At 38.7% G+C, this 17,502-nt stretch overlaps 1 protein-coding gene across 2 annotated transcripts in view; it reads right to left on the bottom strand.

Moving 5' to 3' along the window:
• The window catches only part of XPA (XPA, DNA damage recognition and repair factor), a 35,654-nt gene that overhangs the window by 7,043 nt on the left and 11,109 nt on the right, over positions 1-17,502 (bottom strand). For both annotated transcript variants that reach the window (XM_060154785.1, XM_060154786.1), the window contains exons 3-5: positions 7,646-7,751; positions 4,972-5,137; positions 3,022-3,139 (exon numbers count right to left, since the gene is read on the bottom strand). In XM_060154785.1, coding sequence (XP_060010768.1) covers positions 3,022-3,139; positions 4,972-5,137; positions 7,646-7,751 — 390 coding nt within the window. The remainder of the gene's footprint in view (positions 1-3,021; positions 3,140-4,971; positions 5,138-7,645; positions 7,752-17,502) is intronic.

Genomic DNA, 17,502 nt, shown 5'->3' with positions numbered 1-17,502 from the left:
GAACTCAGGTTTTCGTATGCAAGAGAAACAGAAAAACATTCTTAGATTCGTAACAGGGTCTTAGAAAATAAACCATTCTTGTAACCACTTGGAAAATTTCCTCAAAAAACATGCTTCACCCAAACAAGAAATAAACTGAATTAAAGAAACCAGTCTTAAGAGGTCCAAGAAAAAATTTAGGGCAAATTCAAACTCTTCAAGGATGAGGAAAATCCACAGTAGTTTATCTGGTGGATAATAGCAGCAATTTAACAGCGAGAAAAACAGCCAATTATGTTTGAGTTTATACTTCTTTAAAAAAAATACCCATGTGAACTGTGTAAATCTTAAAAGAAATGTTCTATTCATGCTAATATTTAAATAGATATGACTATCTTAATAGAATTGTTACAGAAAAAAGCATGAAAAAATTAAACAGATGCCATCATCTGTTATTGTTAGTCAAATTATAGAATTTAGTCCCCTTTAGATGACATCTTGACCAAACTACAGAAATATTATAGTATCTAATAAAACTACAGATAGACCCTCTTTTTAAAATATTTCATCACTTTGAAGGTATAAGTTTCTAATTCCTTTATCCATATATTATTATCTACAGCAAAATACCATCAGGAAAGTGGTTTGAGGAGGCAGCAGAAAGGGAAGAGCTGAGGTGATTCAGGGAGCTGGGGCTGACAAAAACTCTAGGCTGGTATGTGATTAGTCTATCAATGTGCCCTCCTCTTTCACACCCCTTAAGGTGCCTTCTGTTACCTGATCCCTCAAGGCTTTCCTTGAAGTTGGAAGAGAAGAAGGGTCGGGGTAAAACATGGAAGAGATTAAAGAAAGGACAAATTCAAAAGAAGTCTTTCCAAATCCTCTCAACTGGCCCTTGCAGGTATTCTGGAAGACTGTGGTACAGAAGTGGCTAATCTGGGGACGAATCTTCAATGAAAGGCTCTTACATGGCATAGTTTGCTATAGGAAACCTCTCTACAAAGGCATATATATATATATATGTGTGCTTATTACCCTCTGATTCAGGAAATGATATGTTAAGTAACTATAATTTATATAAAGATGTATATAAGGATGTTTATCATGGGGTTGTCTGTCTTTGATAAATTTTTTTATTAAACTTTGATTTTTATTCCTTACTGTTAAGTTGATCAATTTTATATATCAAAATTTTCATTTGTAATCAAGATTAAGAAAGCTGAATTAGAAATCTGAAATATGCTCAACTATTATTCCCTTCCTGTAATTAAAGAATAAAGCAATCATTGACAAATATTTGAACATTTACACCCAAGTCCAAGGATATATAAGTGGATCTTTTACCTGCCTTCATTATATAGTATCTACAGGGGAAAAAAAGAAAACTTTTCTCTAAAGAGTATCCTTGTACAGCAACACATGCAGAACTGCCATATTCTTATAATAGGTACATAATATGCCACAGTAATACTACGATCTATGGGATGTCACTCTGCCCTAGTTCTCATCTAAGCAACTTACGTGTAATGTCTCACTGATTCCTTACTAAACTTTTATAAGGTGGGTGGTATTATCATCATTTTTATAGTTGAAGAAACTGAAATACAGAGAAGTTTTTTTTCTTTTTTTTTTTACAGAGAAGTTTTGATAAACTTCATAAATGTCCAACTGTGCTTCCATTTTTATAAAAATGTTTTAAGGGCCTATGCATAGAAAAGAACTGGAAAAATAGACATTAAACTGTTACTGATGATTGTCTCTGGGTAGTATAATTATGGGATAGAAGTTCTTTATAGTTTTCTAACTTCTCTGCACTGCACATGAATTACTCTTGTACTGAAAAGGGGGAAAGAATTCCCTCACAATAAGAAGGAACAAGGTAGGCTTACATTCAATTTTTTTTTTTTTTGCTCTTTTGTTTTTAAGACATCTGAACTATCTTCATTCACCCTCCAAAACCTCTTCTAAATCCTAAACACATAAGCAAAATTACTTATTATGGCTATGATACCCATTTTAAATGGATCAATTTATTATATGTATAACCCTGTATAAACAGAGAATACATGTTATCTATATACACTTGACACCACACTGGCACTCTACTGTATGAAGAACATTTATGCCTACTTTTTAAGATTCTCTGTAGGGAATCTGTGATACAGCCAACAAGTGCCCTTTGTGCTCCTATAACACCCTATGTTCATCACTGTCACAGTACTTATCACACTCGATTATGACTAAGTTTATCAGTCTTTCTCTTCTGACAAAAGTTGACGCCAGCATTTGTGTTAGCACAGAGCCTGGAACACAGCTGACACTTAGCAATTGTTGGATACACTGATTACAGATGGACGGACAGACAGACTTCTGCACATATGCATACATGGATGGATGCATGGACAAATGAATACAGAGATAGATGGACAAAAGAATGGATAGTCACATGGATAGACAGATGTATGGACAGAGGAATGAACGTACCAATGCAGACTTTTGGTCATGAAATCCTGGCTCCAGTCCCAACTCTCTAGCACCTATGTAACAAGTCACTCTACCTTTCCAGGTGTTTTATTCATATATAAAAGTGATTAGACTATCTGACATTAGAAGGTTCCTTCTAGCTGCTAAATTAGATCACTGAGACTTAGGCATTATTTTTTCATTTTAAGCAATTAGAGAGGTTTGCTGGTGGAAAACTTCACTTTTGATAACTGTGTGGGTCACATTTAAGATTGCATTGAGGCCAAACCCTTAACCAGGGGTACATTCCTGACCCTACCGCCGTTCCTATACAAAAACATAACTCACTTGAAGACGAGGGCTTACATGCTTTTTTAGAATTGCAGTGAGGTTTGGACTGAGAGTCTCAAACACCAACTTACTGAGGGCAAACTTTAAGTCTTTTGTTCTTCAATTTATGGAAAAAAAAAATTTCCAATCCAACAGTGACATTGTATCTTTAAAGTGGAAGAATTTAGCTAAAGGCTCTTTGCAAAGCAGTAGAGCACAGTCCTTCATGATATAAATGTAGCCACTTACCTTTTACTTTTTTATCAAACTTCTTCTGTTTCATTTTTTCTCGGTTTTTCTGTTGAACTTCCTTCGCTTCTTCTAATGCTTCCTGACTACCCCAAACTTCAAGAGACCTCTTCACAATCTGAAATACAGAATCCATAAATTAGTTGTGATTCATTGTTGTAAAATAGTTTTAATTATTAAATCCAAAGGTGCCAAAGAGTGATCTAACTTAAGTGCAATTTTATAAGTATTTATTTGAAATTTAAAAGTTTTTAAATATTGATAAGAAACAACTCTACGGCTTTCCTGGTGGCACAGTGGTTGAGAGTCCGCCTGCCAATGCAGGGGACATGGGTTCGTGCCCCGCGCTGAGCCTGCGCGTCCGGAGCCTGTGCTCCGCAACGGTGAGAGGCCACAACGGTGAGAGGCCCGCGTACTGCAAAAAAAAAAAAAAAAAAAGAAACAACTCTAATAATATCTCTATCTATAAACCTATGAAACCCTCAGTGAATGTATGATGAATAAGATTACGTATTTGCAAAGCACAATAAAACTAGGTGTACCTGTGTAAATAGAAAAGCTGTCCTCTGACTGCAATCACTTCTCTGCTTTGTTTTCACGTGAATCAAGAGAACTACATGTACTCAGTGGGTTTGATCGAGTTTTGGCAGGATCACCAAAAAAAATCTGCTGACCAATTAGCCATAGCAGATCTAAATATGAGGTCATCTCCAGAAATCTCCCATCACAGGAAATCAATCACTACTACTCTTCTCCTGAATCAATAACAATTTCCATCCACTTGACTAATTTCTGATCTTAAAAATATGAATTTTCTTTAAAACCTTTGGTAGCTGAATGACCTAACAAGTCTTTATTCTAGTTTAAAAACCTTGGAATATATATATATATATATATATATATATATATGTACTCTTTATAATATTTATTTACATGTAGGGAAATAATATACACACTGAGAATTATGCTCGGGATATCTCTCACAATATGTTACAGGGACCAAAATATCAATCAATAAAGCCAAACTGAAATTTCTTAACATAAAGTAATATACTGTTATTTCATAAATTCTAAAACATCACACTTTCCACAATTTAACATCCCTGAAAATGCTGCATCACTAATGTAACTTAATGGTACTTTAACAACTCTGAGTCAAGAAGTGGTTCAGAAGAATTGGACTCTGAATGTTAGGAAGTTTAGGAATACCTTAATAAATCTGTGGTACTTGCATTTTCCTTGTTATGTACACACAAGCATGATTTATAGCAAAAAAAAAACTATAGTAAGTCTAATGGCACTATTTCAATAAAATAAAAGCACCAAGTGATAAGGCAGCACTGGGTCAGTTTAATTAGCATTTTTTCATTTTTAATAGTACATAAAATTATGGTGAATCTTTTAATCAACAGTGTATTATGTTTAGTGAAAATTCAATATATGTCTGCTTTTACAATGTGGTTTCTTTATTAGAAGATACTAGGATCTTCTAGTATATTCCAATCAAACTGTGCTCTAAAGCAATGCCTCCTAATATTTTTTATATAATGGCACAAAAAAAGAATATTATGATATTTGTACCATTCTTGGGTAGATACAGGAAGCTGGAGTTAGATTCTGGGCATCTGTGAAATTCCCAAATTTTTTTTTATGATTTTATTTGGGGGGTAGGTGGGCAAGGGCTGACTCCCATTTCAAGCATTTTTGTTTCCAAATTGTACTCCTAACATCACCCAGTAGTAATATATTTGCTTCAAAGTGCCACATCAAAAAGCAAAATAAGTAAACATGTTATTAAATGTCATTATGTACGACTATGGTTCATGTAAAACAATAAAATGAAAAGGATCTTTTTAACTTTCTGTAAGTAAAAACTAATTATAACTAGTTCACTGTTAAAACTTCACCCAACCCAGGGTTTAAAATGACTGAATATAACTTATTAGAGACCTGTAATTTTAAGTAGAGTTTCATATCACCCCATTGTGCATGATGAGGATTCTTCTTCACAATAAATTTAAGAGCTGGTTCTCTTTTTTCTAAATCACAATCTTTCAGAAGGTATTCTTGTTTTGCTTCTGTTTTAGTTATAAGCTTGTGTTTATCATCAGCATCTCTGAAAACAGATTAAGTCCATTATATAAAGTAGTTGTTTTAAATAAATTAAGATTTTTCAAACAGTCCCCAAACCTAGGGGCATACATGCCAAAAGAAACATATAAAATACTTTTTCCTGAAACTCTCATGGTCAAATTAGCAGCATAAGAATTCCAACAGAAAAATACTTTCTTTTACTAATTCTGAGAAGCTATTTATATTAGCAGCAGATCCATGTTATTTAACATGTTAAGAATTTCTTTTTACTAAGTCCCTCTTTTCCACAAAGTATTTGAAATAACTTACATGAACACAGCAAATATAAATGAGAACTAAGACTCAATAAGTAAGAAAATATAAGGCTTAAAGTCAGGAGAGGCAGGATATAAGGAATATAAACATGCAAGGTCCAAAGGCACCAAGCACAGCTGAGTTTCCAGTTGGCTCTGAGCTTTTTCAAAGCCCAGGTAAAAATGGAGACATAGTCAATTACATAGCTCTTCTCATTCATTTGTTCTCCATCTACATGCTAGGTATTGTTCAAGGTACTAGGAATACAGCAAAGAATAAAACAAAGCCTTGTTTTCAGGAAGCTTACTTTCTAGTTAGGAGAAGACAGTCAATAAGCAAACATGATGATTGATGAAAGTGCTATAAAGGAATACAAAGCATAGTAAAGGAACAGAAATTTTCAGAGAGATTGGGAAATCGAGAGAATGCCACTGATGAGGAAACATTTGAGCAGGGCCCTTTAGAAGTCAGAAAACATTCTGATTAGCTAGAGAAAGAACATTCATAGCAGAAAGAAGAGAAAGTGCAAAGACTCTAGGACAGGAGTGTGCTTTGCAAATGGAGTTCACAACAAGCGAGCCAGTGTGACCAGAATGCTTAAAGTAAGTGACGGTGAGGAGTGATGGAAAATAAAGTCAGAGACAGGCAAGGGTCTTGTAAGAAATGGTGAAGACAATTTTATTCTAAATGGATTAGAAACCATTAAAGAGTTTTGAGTAAAATGCTATATGGAGAAGAGACTAACTGTGCAAAAGTGGGGGAAGAGGCCAGTTACAAGAGGAGTACTGCAGTGGTCCAGGCAAGAGCTGATAGGGGCCCAGTCTAAGGCAGTAATAGTACAGAGGATGAGAAATGGATGGATTCAGGACATGGTTTAAATATAGACCCAAATGGATTTGGAATTAAACATGGGATAGAGAAACAGCCAGTGAATGAAGTTGGCCTTTACTGAAGTGGTGAACACTTAGGGGGAGGTATGGAACAGGCGGTGGGGGGAGGGGGAGAGGAGTTATAATTGGGAATAACTTTAAAAAGACTAAATAATTTGGAAGTATACACCAAAGGAGGGGACAGGTAAAGTACATTGTACTAATCTATAATCGTCAAAGATGTTGGAAAAAACAAATAGAATGGAGGGCTGTATTCCTAATTATGTTTACATAACTTTCTTTAAATTGATAATTAGGTTGCTTCCATTTTCTCATGGAAGTAAGGTTATATGTGGTAATTTAGTTCCTGAACATTATCTGTACTTTAAGGAGAGTGATAACACTGTGGGCCTTAACCACTGTGTGCATTAATGATACTGTTACATCACTGGGAATAGAGTTAATAATTCCAGTGGGTACCAGAACATTTCCCATCACAGATCTGATCATGAGACCAGAAACATCTCCCGTTCTATCTTCTAGGGATCTACTTAGCAACAAGTCAGTGGTGATGGCTCTAGATGTCTGCAGCAGGGACTCTGAAAAGGCAGGTCCACCAGGCGTGTGAGCAGTTGATCTGGGACTGTACGTACAAGAAGTGGGGACAGGGAACAGATAAGAGGGCTAAGTAAGAATCCAAGGTGGGATCTTTAGGTGTGAAAGACACCAACACAGGACCTGGCTGAGATAACCAGTAGGGACAGGAGAACCAAGTGGAGTGAGTAATATTCCGTGGTGATACAAAAAGAGATAAAGGCTAGGAGAAGAAAAAGAATGACAGAAGAATGTGATTTTTCCTCATTTAATCTCCTCCCTGCCAATTCAGGAGAGTAGAAAATGAATGGAAAGAGGTGTTCTGAGTACCAGAAGGGTAGCTGGAGGCGTTATACTTCCCTCCTCTCATTGAAGGTGCCAGTCCTCTGACCAAGGTATCAACACACACTAGTCAAAGAAAGAAAGAAACGAAGGGATCCTTAGGGTCTGGGGGGAGAGAAGGGTTAGGAACCTGCTACTGAGAGATAGTTAACGCCCCCCCCAACCCCCCAGCAGAAAGGAAAAGGACATATCTATGGCAGAACCAGGGACATCCTTCCTATTTATGTGGCATAACGTTGATAAGCATAGTCTTCCTGTTATTCTTTAGCAAAATGGAAAATACAGAAATTTTAGGAAACTCCCAAAACAAAAAACATATTTATGAAGAAAATATTAAATCCAAATGGATCTAATTATTGTTTTGCCCTAAACCTACAAGCAAACATTAAATTTTAGTAATTTAGAACATGCTCTGAAATAAAAATAAGTACCTGCAGTTATCACAAGTTGCCAAATCAAAGTGGTTCATTAGATAAGAATCCATAAATTCTTTACCACATTCTTCACATATAACATAATCAAATTCCATTACAGGTCCTAAAGAAAGGAAGATTAATTCTCTAAGTTGCCTTTTTTTGTGATTAGAATAGAGCCTCCTCTATTTTATTAGCTTACCAGCATGTATTTTATGCCTGATACAAACATACTTACGTAAAAGACAACATAAAACCTTGATTAAGTAATCTTACATTTATCTAAAAAAAATTTTTTTAAGGAAAAAAGAAAAAAAAAGGAAATAACATAAAGGAAAAAATTATGGACTCACCCAGTATTTTTGAACTCAAACAACATGGAAGGTACTTGTATTACTTTTGTATTGCTGGTATAACAAATTACCACAAATTTAGTGGCTAAAATAACACAAATTTATTTTCTCACAGATCTGTAGTTTATATGTCTGACACAGGTCGCAGTGGGCTAAAGTCAAGGTGATGGCAGGGTTGCACTCCTTTCTGGAGGTTTTGAGGGACAACCTATTACCAGCCATTTCCAGCTTCTAGAGGCCACCTGCATTCCTGGACTCATGACTCCCTTTCTCCAGGGATGTAAGCTGGAGCCAGCAACTGCAGCTTCTTACATCACTATGGCTTCTTCCATAATCACACCTACCCCTGCCTCTCTCCTGCCTCTCTTCTACTCTTAAGGATCCTTGTGATTACACTGGGCCCAGCTGGATAACCCAGAATAAACTCCCCATCTCAAAGTCTTTAACCTTAATCATATCTGCAAAGTCCCTTTGGCTCTGCAAGGTAATAAATGCATAGGTTCCGGGATGGTTAGGATGTGGACATCTTTGGGGGCCATTACTTGGCCTACCACAGTACTGTTGAGAGTACAAAGATTAGTCTCAAGGCCGGAGGGAGGTGGGGGAGCTGCTTACAGATAAGGGAGATGGGCACCAACATATAACACTTTGAAAACAGAGGCAACACAGAATTCACTTTCAAATAGGAAACTTTTTCTCTCCCTCACCCCCAACAACAGAGTAAACAGCTTCCTCTTCATCTGTCTCAACCACTAGATTGGAAATCTCTTGAAGGCAGAGATTGTATTTAGTTTAGCTATATATCCTCAATACCCAGCACAGAAACTACTCTAGGCAGAGTAAGGCCGGATTCTTTTTTTTTTTTTTTAAGATTTCAAATACCTAGCTAAGAATCTTTATCCTACAGAATTTTTTTTCCAGCAAGTCTGAAGGTTTTACTCCTAAGTCTTTAGGATGATTGCTACTGCCAAGCCCCAACTCTGAGAACTGCCACAAGTCCCAGCAGGAAGAAAAATGGAGTTGCCATTTGTTCATGATTTGTTCAACGTATTCCTATCACTGCCTTCCCTTACCTACTTCCAACACAAGAAGGTCAGTCAGTATTCTAGCACTCCTCAATATTACTAATCTCCAAACTCTAACAAAAAAATCACTCTTCTTTCTAAAATATTACAGGGGCATAGCTATGGACAAAAGGAAAAACTGAAAATATAGTCAAAGTGGTATCTTCAAAAAACTGGTTACTGGAATGTGTTTGGATAGAGAGAAATTACAGTCAGAAATACCAATTAGGAGGCTACTGCACAGTATTATTAATCAAAAGCCATAAAATGTGCATACATTTTCCTAATTTTAAAAATGCCTTATAATGGAAATTTTAAAATATACATAAGGATGATTTTTCAACTCCATCACTCCCTTTACATTTACCATTTGGAAATTGCCAGTCTACTGTAATCAAGAGCCTTCCCCTCCCCCATTCAGTCCTTCATTCACTAACACATTTATTATCCACATAGACTCATGGATTCCTATTATTTCAATGGTGTCCTTCATTATTTTAGCATTCAAATTGTCTGAAATTTGGCCAGTGGAAGCCCCTTCAAGCTGACACTTATGCCTCTATAACATGCTTCTATCACTTTCTGAACACTTACATATTTTCTGGCATTACAAAATGTCCCAAGCTCATCTTGTAGCCATCCTGCCCCAACCCTGGAATCAGCTATTTCTCTGAAGGGCCCTGGTTCCTTTTAGTGGAGAACAGTATCAGCATCCAGGATCTGGACACCAGCTGTGCTCATTGCTACTGGGCTACCTCTGCTTCACGGCCATTTCTGTGAACAGGGCTGGGAAATATATGTATATATAGACACAAATACTCATACATGTACTGTACACTTTTTTTGTTGAGATATAACTGACATAACATTATATTAGTTTCAGGTGTACAACATAATGAGTCAACAATTGTATACATTACATAATGATCACCACAGTAAGTCTAGTTAACATTCGTCACCATACGGTTACATTTCTTATCGTAAGAATTTTTAAGATGTAGTCTCTTAGCAACTTTCAAATATGTAATACAGTATTACTGTTACCATGCTGTACATTACTTTCCCATGACTAACTGGAAGTTTGTACCTTTTGACCCACTTCAAACATTTCACCTACCTCCCTCCTCCTCCCCCCTCTGGCAATCATCAATCTGTTCTCTGTATCTATGAGTTCGGGGTGGGGGTTGTTTTTAGATTCCACATATAAGTGAGATCATATGGTATTTAACTTTCTCTGACTTACTTCACTTAGCATAATGCCCTCAAGGCCCATCCATGTTGTCATAAATGGCAAGATTTCATTCTTTCTTATGGCTGAATAATATTCCACTGTATGTATATACACACACACACACACACACACACACACATCACACTTTCTTTATCCATTCATCCATCGATGGACACTTAGATTGTTTCCACATCTAGTTATTGTAAATAATGCTGCAATGAACATGGGGGTGCATGTATATTTTCAAGTTACTGTTTACATTTTCTTTGGATAAATACCCAGAAGTGGGATTGCTGGATTATATGGTAGTTCTAATTTTTTGAGGCACTTGCATACTGTTTTCCATAGTAGTTGCACTGATTTACATTTACAAGGGTTCCTTTTATCCACATGCTCACCAACACTTATTTTTTGTCTCTTTGATAACCACCATTCTAACAGGTGTGAGGTGATAGCTCACCGTTGTTTGATTTGCATTTCCCTGATGATTAGTGATGTTGAGCATCCTTCCATGTACGTACTGGCCGTCTGTATGTCTTCTTTGGAAAAATGTCTATTCAGATCTGCCCATTTTTTAATCGGATTGTTTGGTATTTTGCTATTGAGTTGTAGGAGTTCTTTATGTATTTTGGATACTAACCACTCATCAGATGTATGATTTGCAAATATTTTCCCCCATTCAGTTGGTGGGCTTTTCAAAGGTTTGCTTTGCTGTGCAGAAGCTTTTTAGTTTGATGTAGTCCCACTTGTTTAACAGTTTTGCTTTTGTTGCCTCTGCTTTTGGTATCATATCCAAAAATATCATTGCCAAGACCAATGTCAAGGAGCTTTTCATCTATTTTCTTTTTTGTTTGTTTTTTATTTATTTGGTCGCATTGGGTCTTAGTTGCAGCTCACAGTCTCCTTAGTTACGGCTCCAAGCTCCTTAGTTGCGGCATGCAAACTCTTAGTTGTGGCATGCATGTGGGATCTAGTTCCCAGACCAGGGTTCAAACCTGGGCCCCATGCATTGGGAGCACAGAGTCTTAACCACTGCGCCACCAGGGAAGTCCCCATCTGTTTTCTTCTAAGAGTATTACAGTTTGTCTTACACTTAAATCTTTAATCCATTTTGAATTATTCTGTGTGTATGAGGTAAGACAGTGGCCCAGTTTCAATCTTTTGCAGGTGACTGTCCAGTTCTCCCAACACCTTTTATTGAAAAAACTGTCCTTTCCCCTTGTATATTCTTGGCTCCTCTGTCATAAATTCATTGACCATATGTGTAGGTATATTTCTGGGCTCTCTCTTCTGTTCCATTGATCTATGTGTCTGTTTTTATGCCAATACCATACTGTTTTCATTACAATGGCTTTGAAATATAATTTGAAATCAGGGAGCATGAGGTCTCCAGCTCTGTTCTTTTTTCTCAAGATTGCTCTGGCCATTCAGGGTTTTTCATGGTTCCATGTGAATTTTAGGATTGTTTGTTCTATTTCTGTGGGAAATTGCCATTGGAATTTTGATAGGGACTGCACTGATTCTATAGATTGCTTTAGGTACTATGGACATTTTAAGAATATTAGTTCTTCCAACCCAGGAGCACAGAATGTTTTTCTATTTATTTGTGTCTTCTTCCATTTCTTTCATCCATGTCTTATAGTTTTCAGTGTACAAGTATTTTACCTCCTTGGTTAAATTTATTCCTAGGTATTTTATTCTTTCTGATAAATGGGCAACTGTAAACAGGACTGTTTTCTTAATTTCTCTTTCTGATAGTTCACTAGCGGTGTACAAAAATGCAACAGATTTCTATATATTGATTTTGTTTCCTGCAACTTTGCTGAATTCATTTTTTAGTTTACATATACACTTCTACATGCATACACATATACATGTTTTAGAAATCATGAGTTCACACTGATACTGGCAATTCTAATCCATCCCCACAGGGTTCTTTCTTGCCTTCTCCCATTCCATATTTGTATGTCCTTTCTTCTACAATGAGAACCTTGGCTCCCAACAACATCAAGAAATACATTCATCTGCATGAGCCAATAATACATCTAAACTAGTTTCAAAATTTCTTCACTCATACCACTCTATAAAATGAGTTCAGGAATTTTGTGGTTTTCCCCTTACACCACCCACCTCAAATTAAGGATATACTGTCAAATACTGTCCTCATAAATCATTTGGACTAGTTCTTTCTGTCCTCCCCCTCTTCAACATGATCATGTTATTTCATTTGGAAAAATATGTCCATTTGTTTATTTGCTTTTAGGTTGTTTACTCCTTCTAGCAATGTTAATTTAACTTTTTTTAAGTATGTAAACTTTACCAGAAATATACATACTTTTGGGTCAGTTACCCTACTGCTATGAATCAGAGCGCTGGACAAAAGTTTACCTCCAAATATATTCACTGCAGTAATAATTATTAGAATAGAGAAAAGAAATAAACAAAAGAGCTGCATTTAAATGAACCATGGTGCAGCCATAAAAAGGAGTATTATGTAGCCATTAAAAAGAAAGTTCTGAAAGAACATTTAAGAAATGGGGAGGGCTTCCCTGGTGGCGCAGTGGTTGAAAGTCTGCCTGCCAATGCAGGGGACACAGGTTCGAGCCCTGGTCTGGGAGGATCCCACATGCCGTGGAGCAACTGGGCACATGAGCCACAACTACTGAGCCTGAGCGTCTGGAGCCTGTGCTCCGCAACGAGAAGCCGTGAGAGTAAGAGGCCCGCACACCGCGATGAAGAGTGGCCCCCGCTTGCCACAACTGGAGAAAGCCCTCGCACAGAAACGAAGACCCAACACAGCCAAAAATTAAGTAATTAATTAATTTTAAAAAAAGAAATGGGGAAATGCTCCTAACGACATTTTTATAAAAGAAAAATATTACATTCTCATTCACATATCAAAAACAGTCTCAAAGATAATACATCAAAATGTTTGTACAGGAAGTTGCTGTTTAATGGGACCGTTTCAATTTTGGGATGATGAAAAAACTCTGGAGATGGATGGTGGTGACTGTTACAAAACAACGTAAAGGTATAGTACTTAATGCCACTAAACATACTAAACATATGCTTTAAAAGGTTACAACTGTAGGGCTTCCCTGGTGGCGCAGTGGTTGAGAGTCCGCCTGCCGATGCAGGGGACACAGGTTCGTGCCCCAGTCCGGGAAGATCTCACATGCCGCGGAGCAGCTAGGCCCGTGAGCCATGGCCGCTGAGGCTGCGTGTCTGGAGCCTGTGCTCCACAACGAGAGAGGCCACAACAGTGAGAGGCCCGCGTACCCCAAAAAAAGAAAAGGTTACAATTGTAAATTTTATGTTATGTATATTTCACAATTTTTAAAAATAATTTTTTAAAAAGACAGTATGAACAGTGACTGACCTCATTGTTACACACTATTCTCTCCACATGGTTGCATTCCCCTGCAGTCTTAGAGTACACAGTGGGTTTAATTCTAGACTAGAGGTTGTCAAAGTGTGGCCCCTGGGCCAGCAGGATCAGCATCACCCAGGAACTTGTTAGAAACAAATTCACAGTCCCTACCTAAGACCTACTAAATCAGAAGAAGCCCTAGGGATGGGGCCCCATAACCTGTGTTTTAATAAAGCCTTGCTGGTGATACTGAAGAACCCTGTTCTAGATTCTAAAAGCATCTGATAGGCTCTGTTTTATAGGCAGCAAAGCTTAATGACCCAAATAAATTATTTTGATTTTTCTCAGCTATGCTACAAAAATAGACTGTCTTTAAAATTAACAAAGAAATCCTTGGTGGGCGTGTGCTGCAAAGGGTTCAAGGGACACCGCCCTCAGCAAAGGACAGAGTACCCAGTCATAAGAATCCTGGGAAGCAGAGGGACTTCCCTGGTGGTCTGGTAAAGAATCCGCCTTCCAATGCAGGGGAAACGGGTTTGATCCCTGGTCAAGGAACCAAGATCCCACATGCCGTGGGGGCAACTAAGCCTGCGTGCCACAACTATTGAGCTTGAGCTTGCGAGCCTCAACAAGAGAGCCGGCGTGCTGCAAACTACAGAGCCCACGCACCCTGGAGCCTGCACACCACAACTAGAGAGAGAAAACCCCCAAGCCCCAACCAGAGAGAAGCCTGAGTGCTGCAACGAAGAGCCTGTGAACCGCAACAAAAGATCCCGCATGCCGCAACTAAATCCCAACACAGAGAAAGAAGGGGAGGGGAGGGGAGGGGAGGGGAGGGGAGGGGAGGGGAAGGAAGGAAGGAAGGAAGGAAGGAAGGAAGGAAGGAAGGAAGGAAGGAAGGAAGGAAACAGAGGAGGAACCAAGATGGCGAAGTAGAAGGACGTGCTCTCACTCCCTCTGGCGAAAACACCAGAATCACAACTAACTGCTGGACAATCATCGACAGGAAGACACTGGAACTCACCAAAAAAGATACCCCACATCCAAAGACAAAGAAGCAGCCACAATGAGACAGTAGAAGGGGCGCAATCACAGTAAAATCAAATTCCATAACTGCTGGGTGGGTGACTCACAGACTGGAGAACACTTATACCACCAAAGTCTACCCACTGGAGTGAAGGTTCTGAGCCCCAAGTCAGGCTTCCCAACCTGGGGGTCCAGCAACAGGAGGAGGAACTCCTAGAGAATCAGACTTTGAAGCCTAGTGGGAATTGACTGCATGACTTCAACAGGACTGGGAGAAACAGAGACTCCACTCTTGGAGGGCACACACAAAGTAGTGTGCACATCAGGACCCAGGGGAAGGAGCAGTGACCCCATAGGAGATTGAACCAGACCTACCTGCTAGTGTTGGAGGGTCTCGTGCAGAGGCGGGGGTGGCTGTGGCTCACCGTGGGGACAAAGACACGGGCAGCAGCAGTTCTGGGAAGTACTCCTTGGTGTGAGCCCTCCCAGAGTCTTTCATTAGCCCCACCAAAGGGCCTGGGTAGGCTCCACTGTTGGGTTGCCTCAGGACAAACAACCAACAGGGAGGGAACCCAGCCCCACCCATCAACAGTCAAGTGGATTAAAGTTTTACTGAGCTCTGCCCACCAGAGCAACAGTCAGCTCTACCCACCACCAGTCCCTCCCATCAGGAAGCTTGCACAAGCCTCTTAGATAGCCTCATCCACCAGAGGGCAGACATCAGAAGCAAGAACTACAATCCTGCAGCCTGTGGATCAAAAACCACATTCACAGAAAGATAGACAAGATGAAAAGGCAGAGGGCTATGTACCAGATGAAGGAACAACATAAAACCCCAGAAAAACAACTAAATGAGTGGAGATAGGCAACCTTCCAGAAAAAGAATTCAGAATTAATGATAGTGAAGATGATCCAGGACCTCGGAAAAAGAATGGAGGCAAAGATAGAGAAGATGCAAGAAGTTTAACAAAGACCTAGAAGAATTAAAGAACAAACAAACAGAGATGAACAATACAATAACTGAAATGAAAACTACACTAGAAGGAATCAATAGCAGAATAACTGAGGCAGAAGAACGGATGAGTGACCTGGAAGACAGAATGGTGGAATTCACTGCCACAGAACAGAATAAAGAAAAAAGAATGAAAAGAAATGAAGACAGCCGAAGAGACCTCTGGGACAACATTAAACGCAACAACATTCGCATTATAGGGGTCCCAGAAGGAGAAGAGAGATAGAAAGGACCCAAGAAAATATTTCAAGAGATTATAGTCGAAAAATTCCCTAACATGGGAAAGGAAATAGCCACCCAAGTCCAGGAAGCGCAGCAAGTCCCATACAGGATAAACCCAAGGAGAAACACGCCGAGACAAATAGTAATCAAATTGGCAAAAATTAAAGACAAAGAAAAATTACTGAAGGCAGCAAGGGAAAAACGACAAATAACATACAAGGGAACTCCCATAAGGTTAACAGCTGATTTCTCAGCAGAAACTCTACAAGCCAGAAGGGAGTGGCATGATATACTTAAAATGATGAAAGGGAAGAACATACAATCAAGATTACTCTACCTGGCAAGGATCTCATTCAGACTCGATGGAGAAATCAAAAGCTTTACAGACAAGCAAAAGCTAAAAGAATTCAGCACCACCAAACCAGCTCTGCAACAAATGCTAAAGGAACTTCTCTAAGTGGGAAACACAGGAGAAGAAAGGACCTACAAAAACAAACCCAAAACAATTAAGAAAATGGTCATAGGAACATACATATCGATAATTACCTTAAACATGAATGGATTAAATGCTCCAGCCAAAAGACACAGGCTTGCTGAATGGATACAAAAACAAGACCCATATATACGCTATCTACAAGAGACCCACTTCAGACCTAGGCACACATACAGACTAAAGGGGGGGGATGGAAAAAGATATTCCATGCAAAGGGAAATCAAAAGAAAGCTGGAGGGCTTCCCTGGTGGCGCAGTGGTTGGGAGTCCGCCTGCCAATGCAAGGGACACAGGTTCATGCCCCGGTCTGGGAGGATCCCATATGCCGTGGAGCGGCTGGGCGCGTGGGCCATGGCCGCTGGGCCTGCGCGTCCGGAACCTGTGCTCCGCAGGGGGAGAGGCCACAGCAGTGAGAGGCCCGCGTACCGCCAAAAAAAAAAAAAAAAAAGAAAGCTGGAGTAGCAATACTCATCTCAGATAAAATACTTTAAAATAAAGAATGTTACAAGAGACAAGAAAGGACACTACATATGATCAAGGGATCAATCCAAGAAGAAGATATAACAATTATAAATATATATGCACCCAACACAGGAGCACCTCAATACATAAGACAACTGCTAACAGCTATAAAAGAGGAAATCAACATTAACACAATAATAGTGGGGGACTTGAACACCTCACTTACACCAATGGACAGATCATCCAAACAGAAAATAAATAAGGAAACAGAAGCTTTAAATGACACAACAGACCAGATAGATTTAATTGATATTTATAAGACATTCCATCCAAAAACAGATTACACTTTCTTCTCAAGTGCGCACGGAACATTCTCCAGGATAGGTCACATCTTGGGTCACAAATCAAGCCTCAGTAAATTTAAGAAAACTGAAATCACATCAAGCATCTTTTCTGACCACAACGCTGAGATTAGAAATGAATTACAGGGAAAAAAACATAAAAAACACAAACACATGGAGGTTAAACAATACGTTACTAAATAACCAAGAGATCACTGAAGAAATCAAAAAGGAAATCAAAAAATACCTAGAGACAAATGACAATGAAAACACGATGATCCAAAACCTACGGGATGCAGCAC

Source organism: Lagenorhynchus albirostris, chromosome 7, assembly GCF_949774975.1.
Source record: "Lagenorhynchus albirostris chromosome 7, mLagAlb1.1, whole genome shotgun sequence".
Taxonomy (NCBI): domain Eukaryota; kingdom Metazoa; phylum Chordata; class Mammalia; order Artiodactyla; family Delphinidae; genus Lagenorhynchus; species Lagenorhynchus albirostris.
This window is presented reverse-complemented; position numbering and strand designations above follow the sequence as displayed.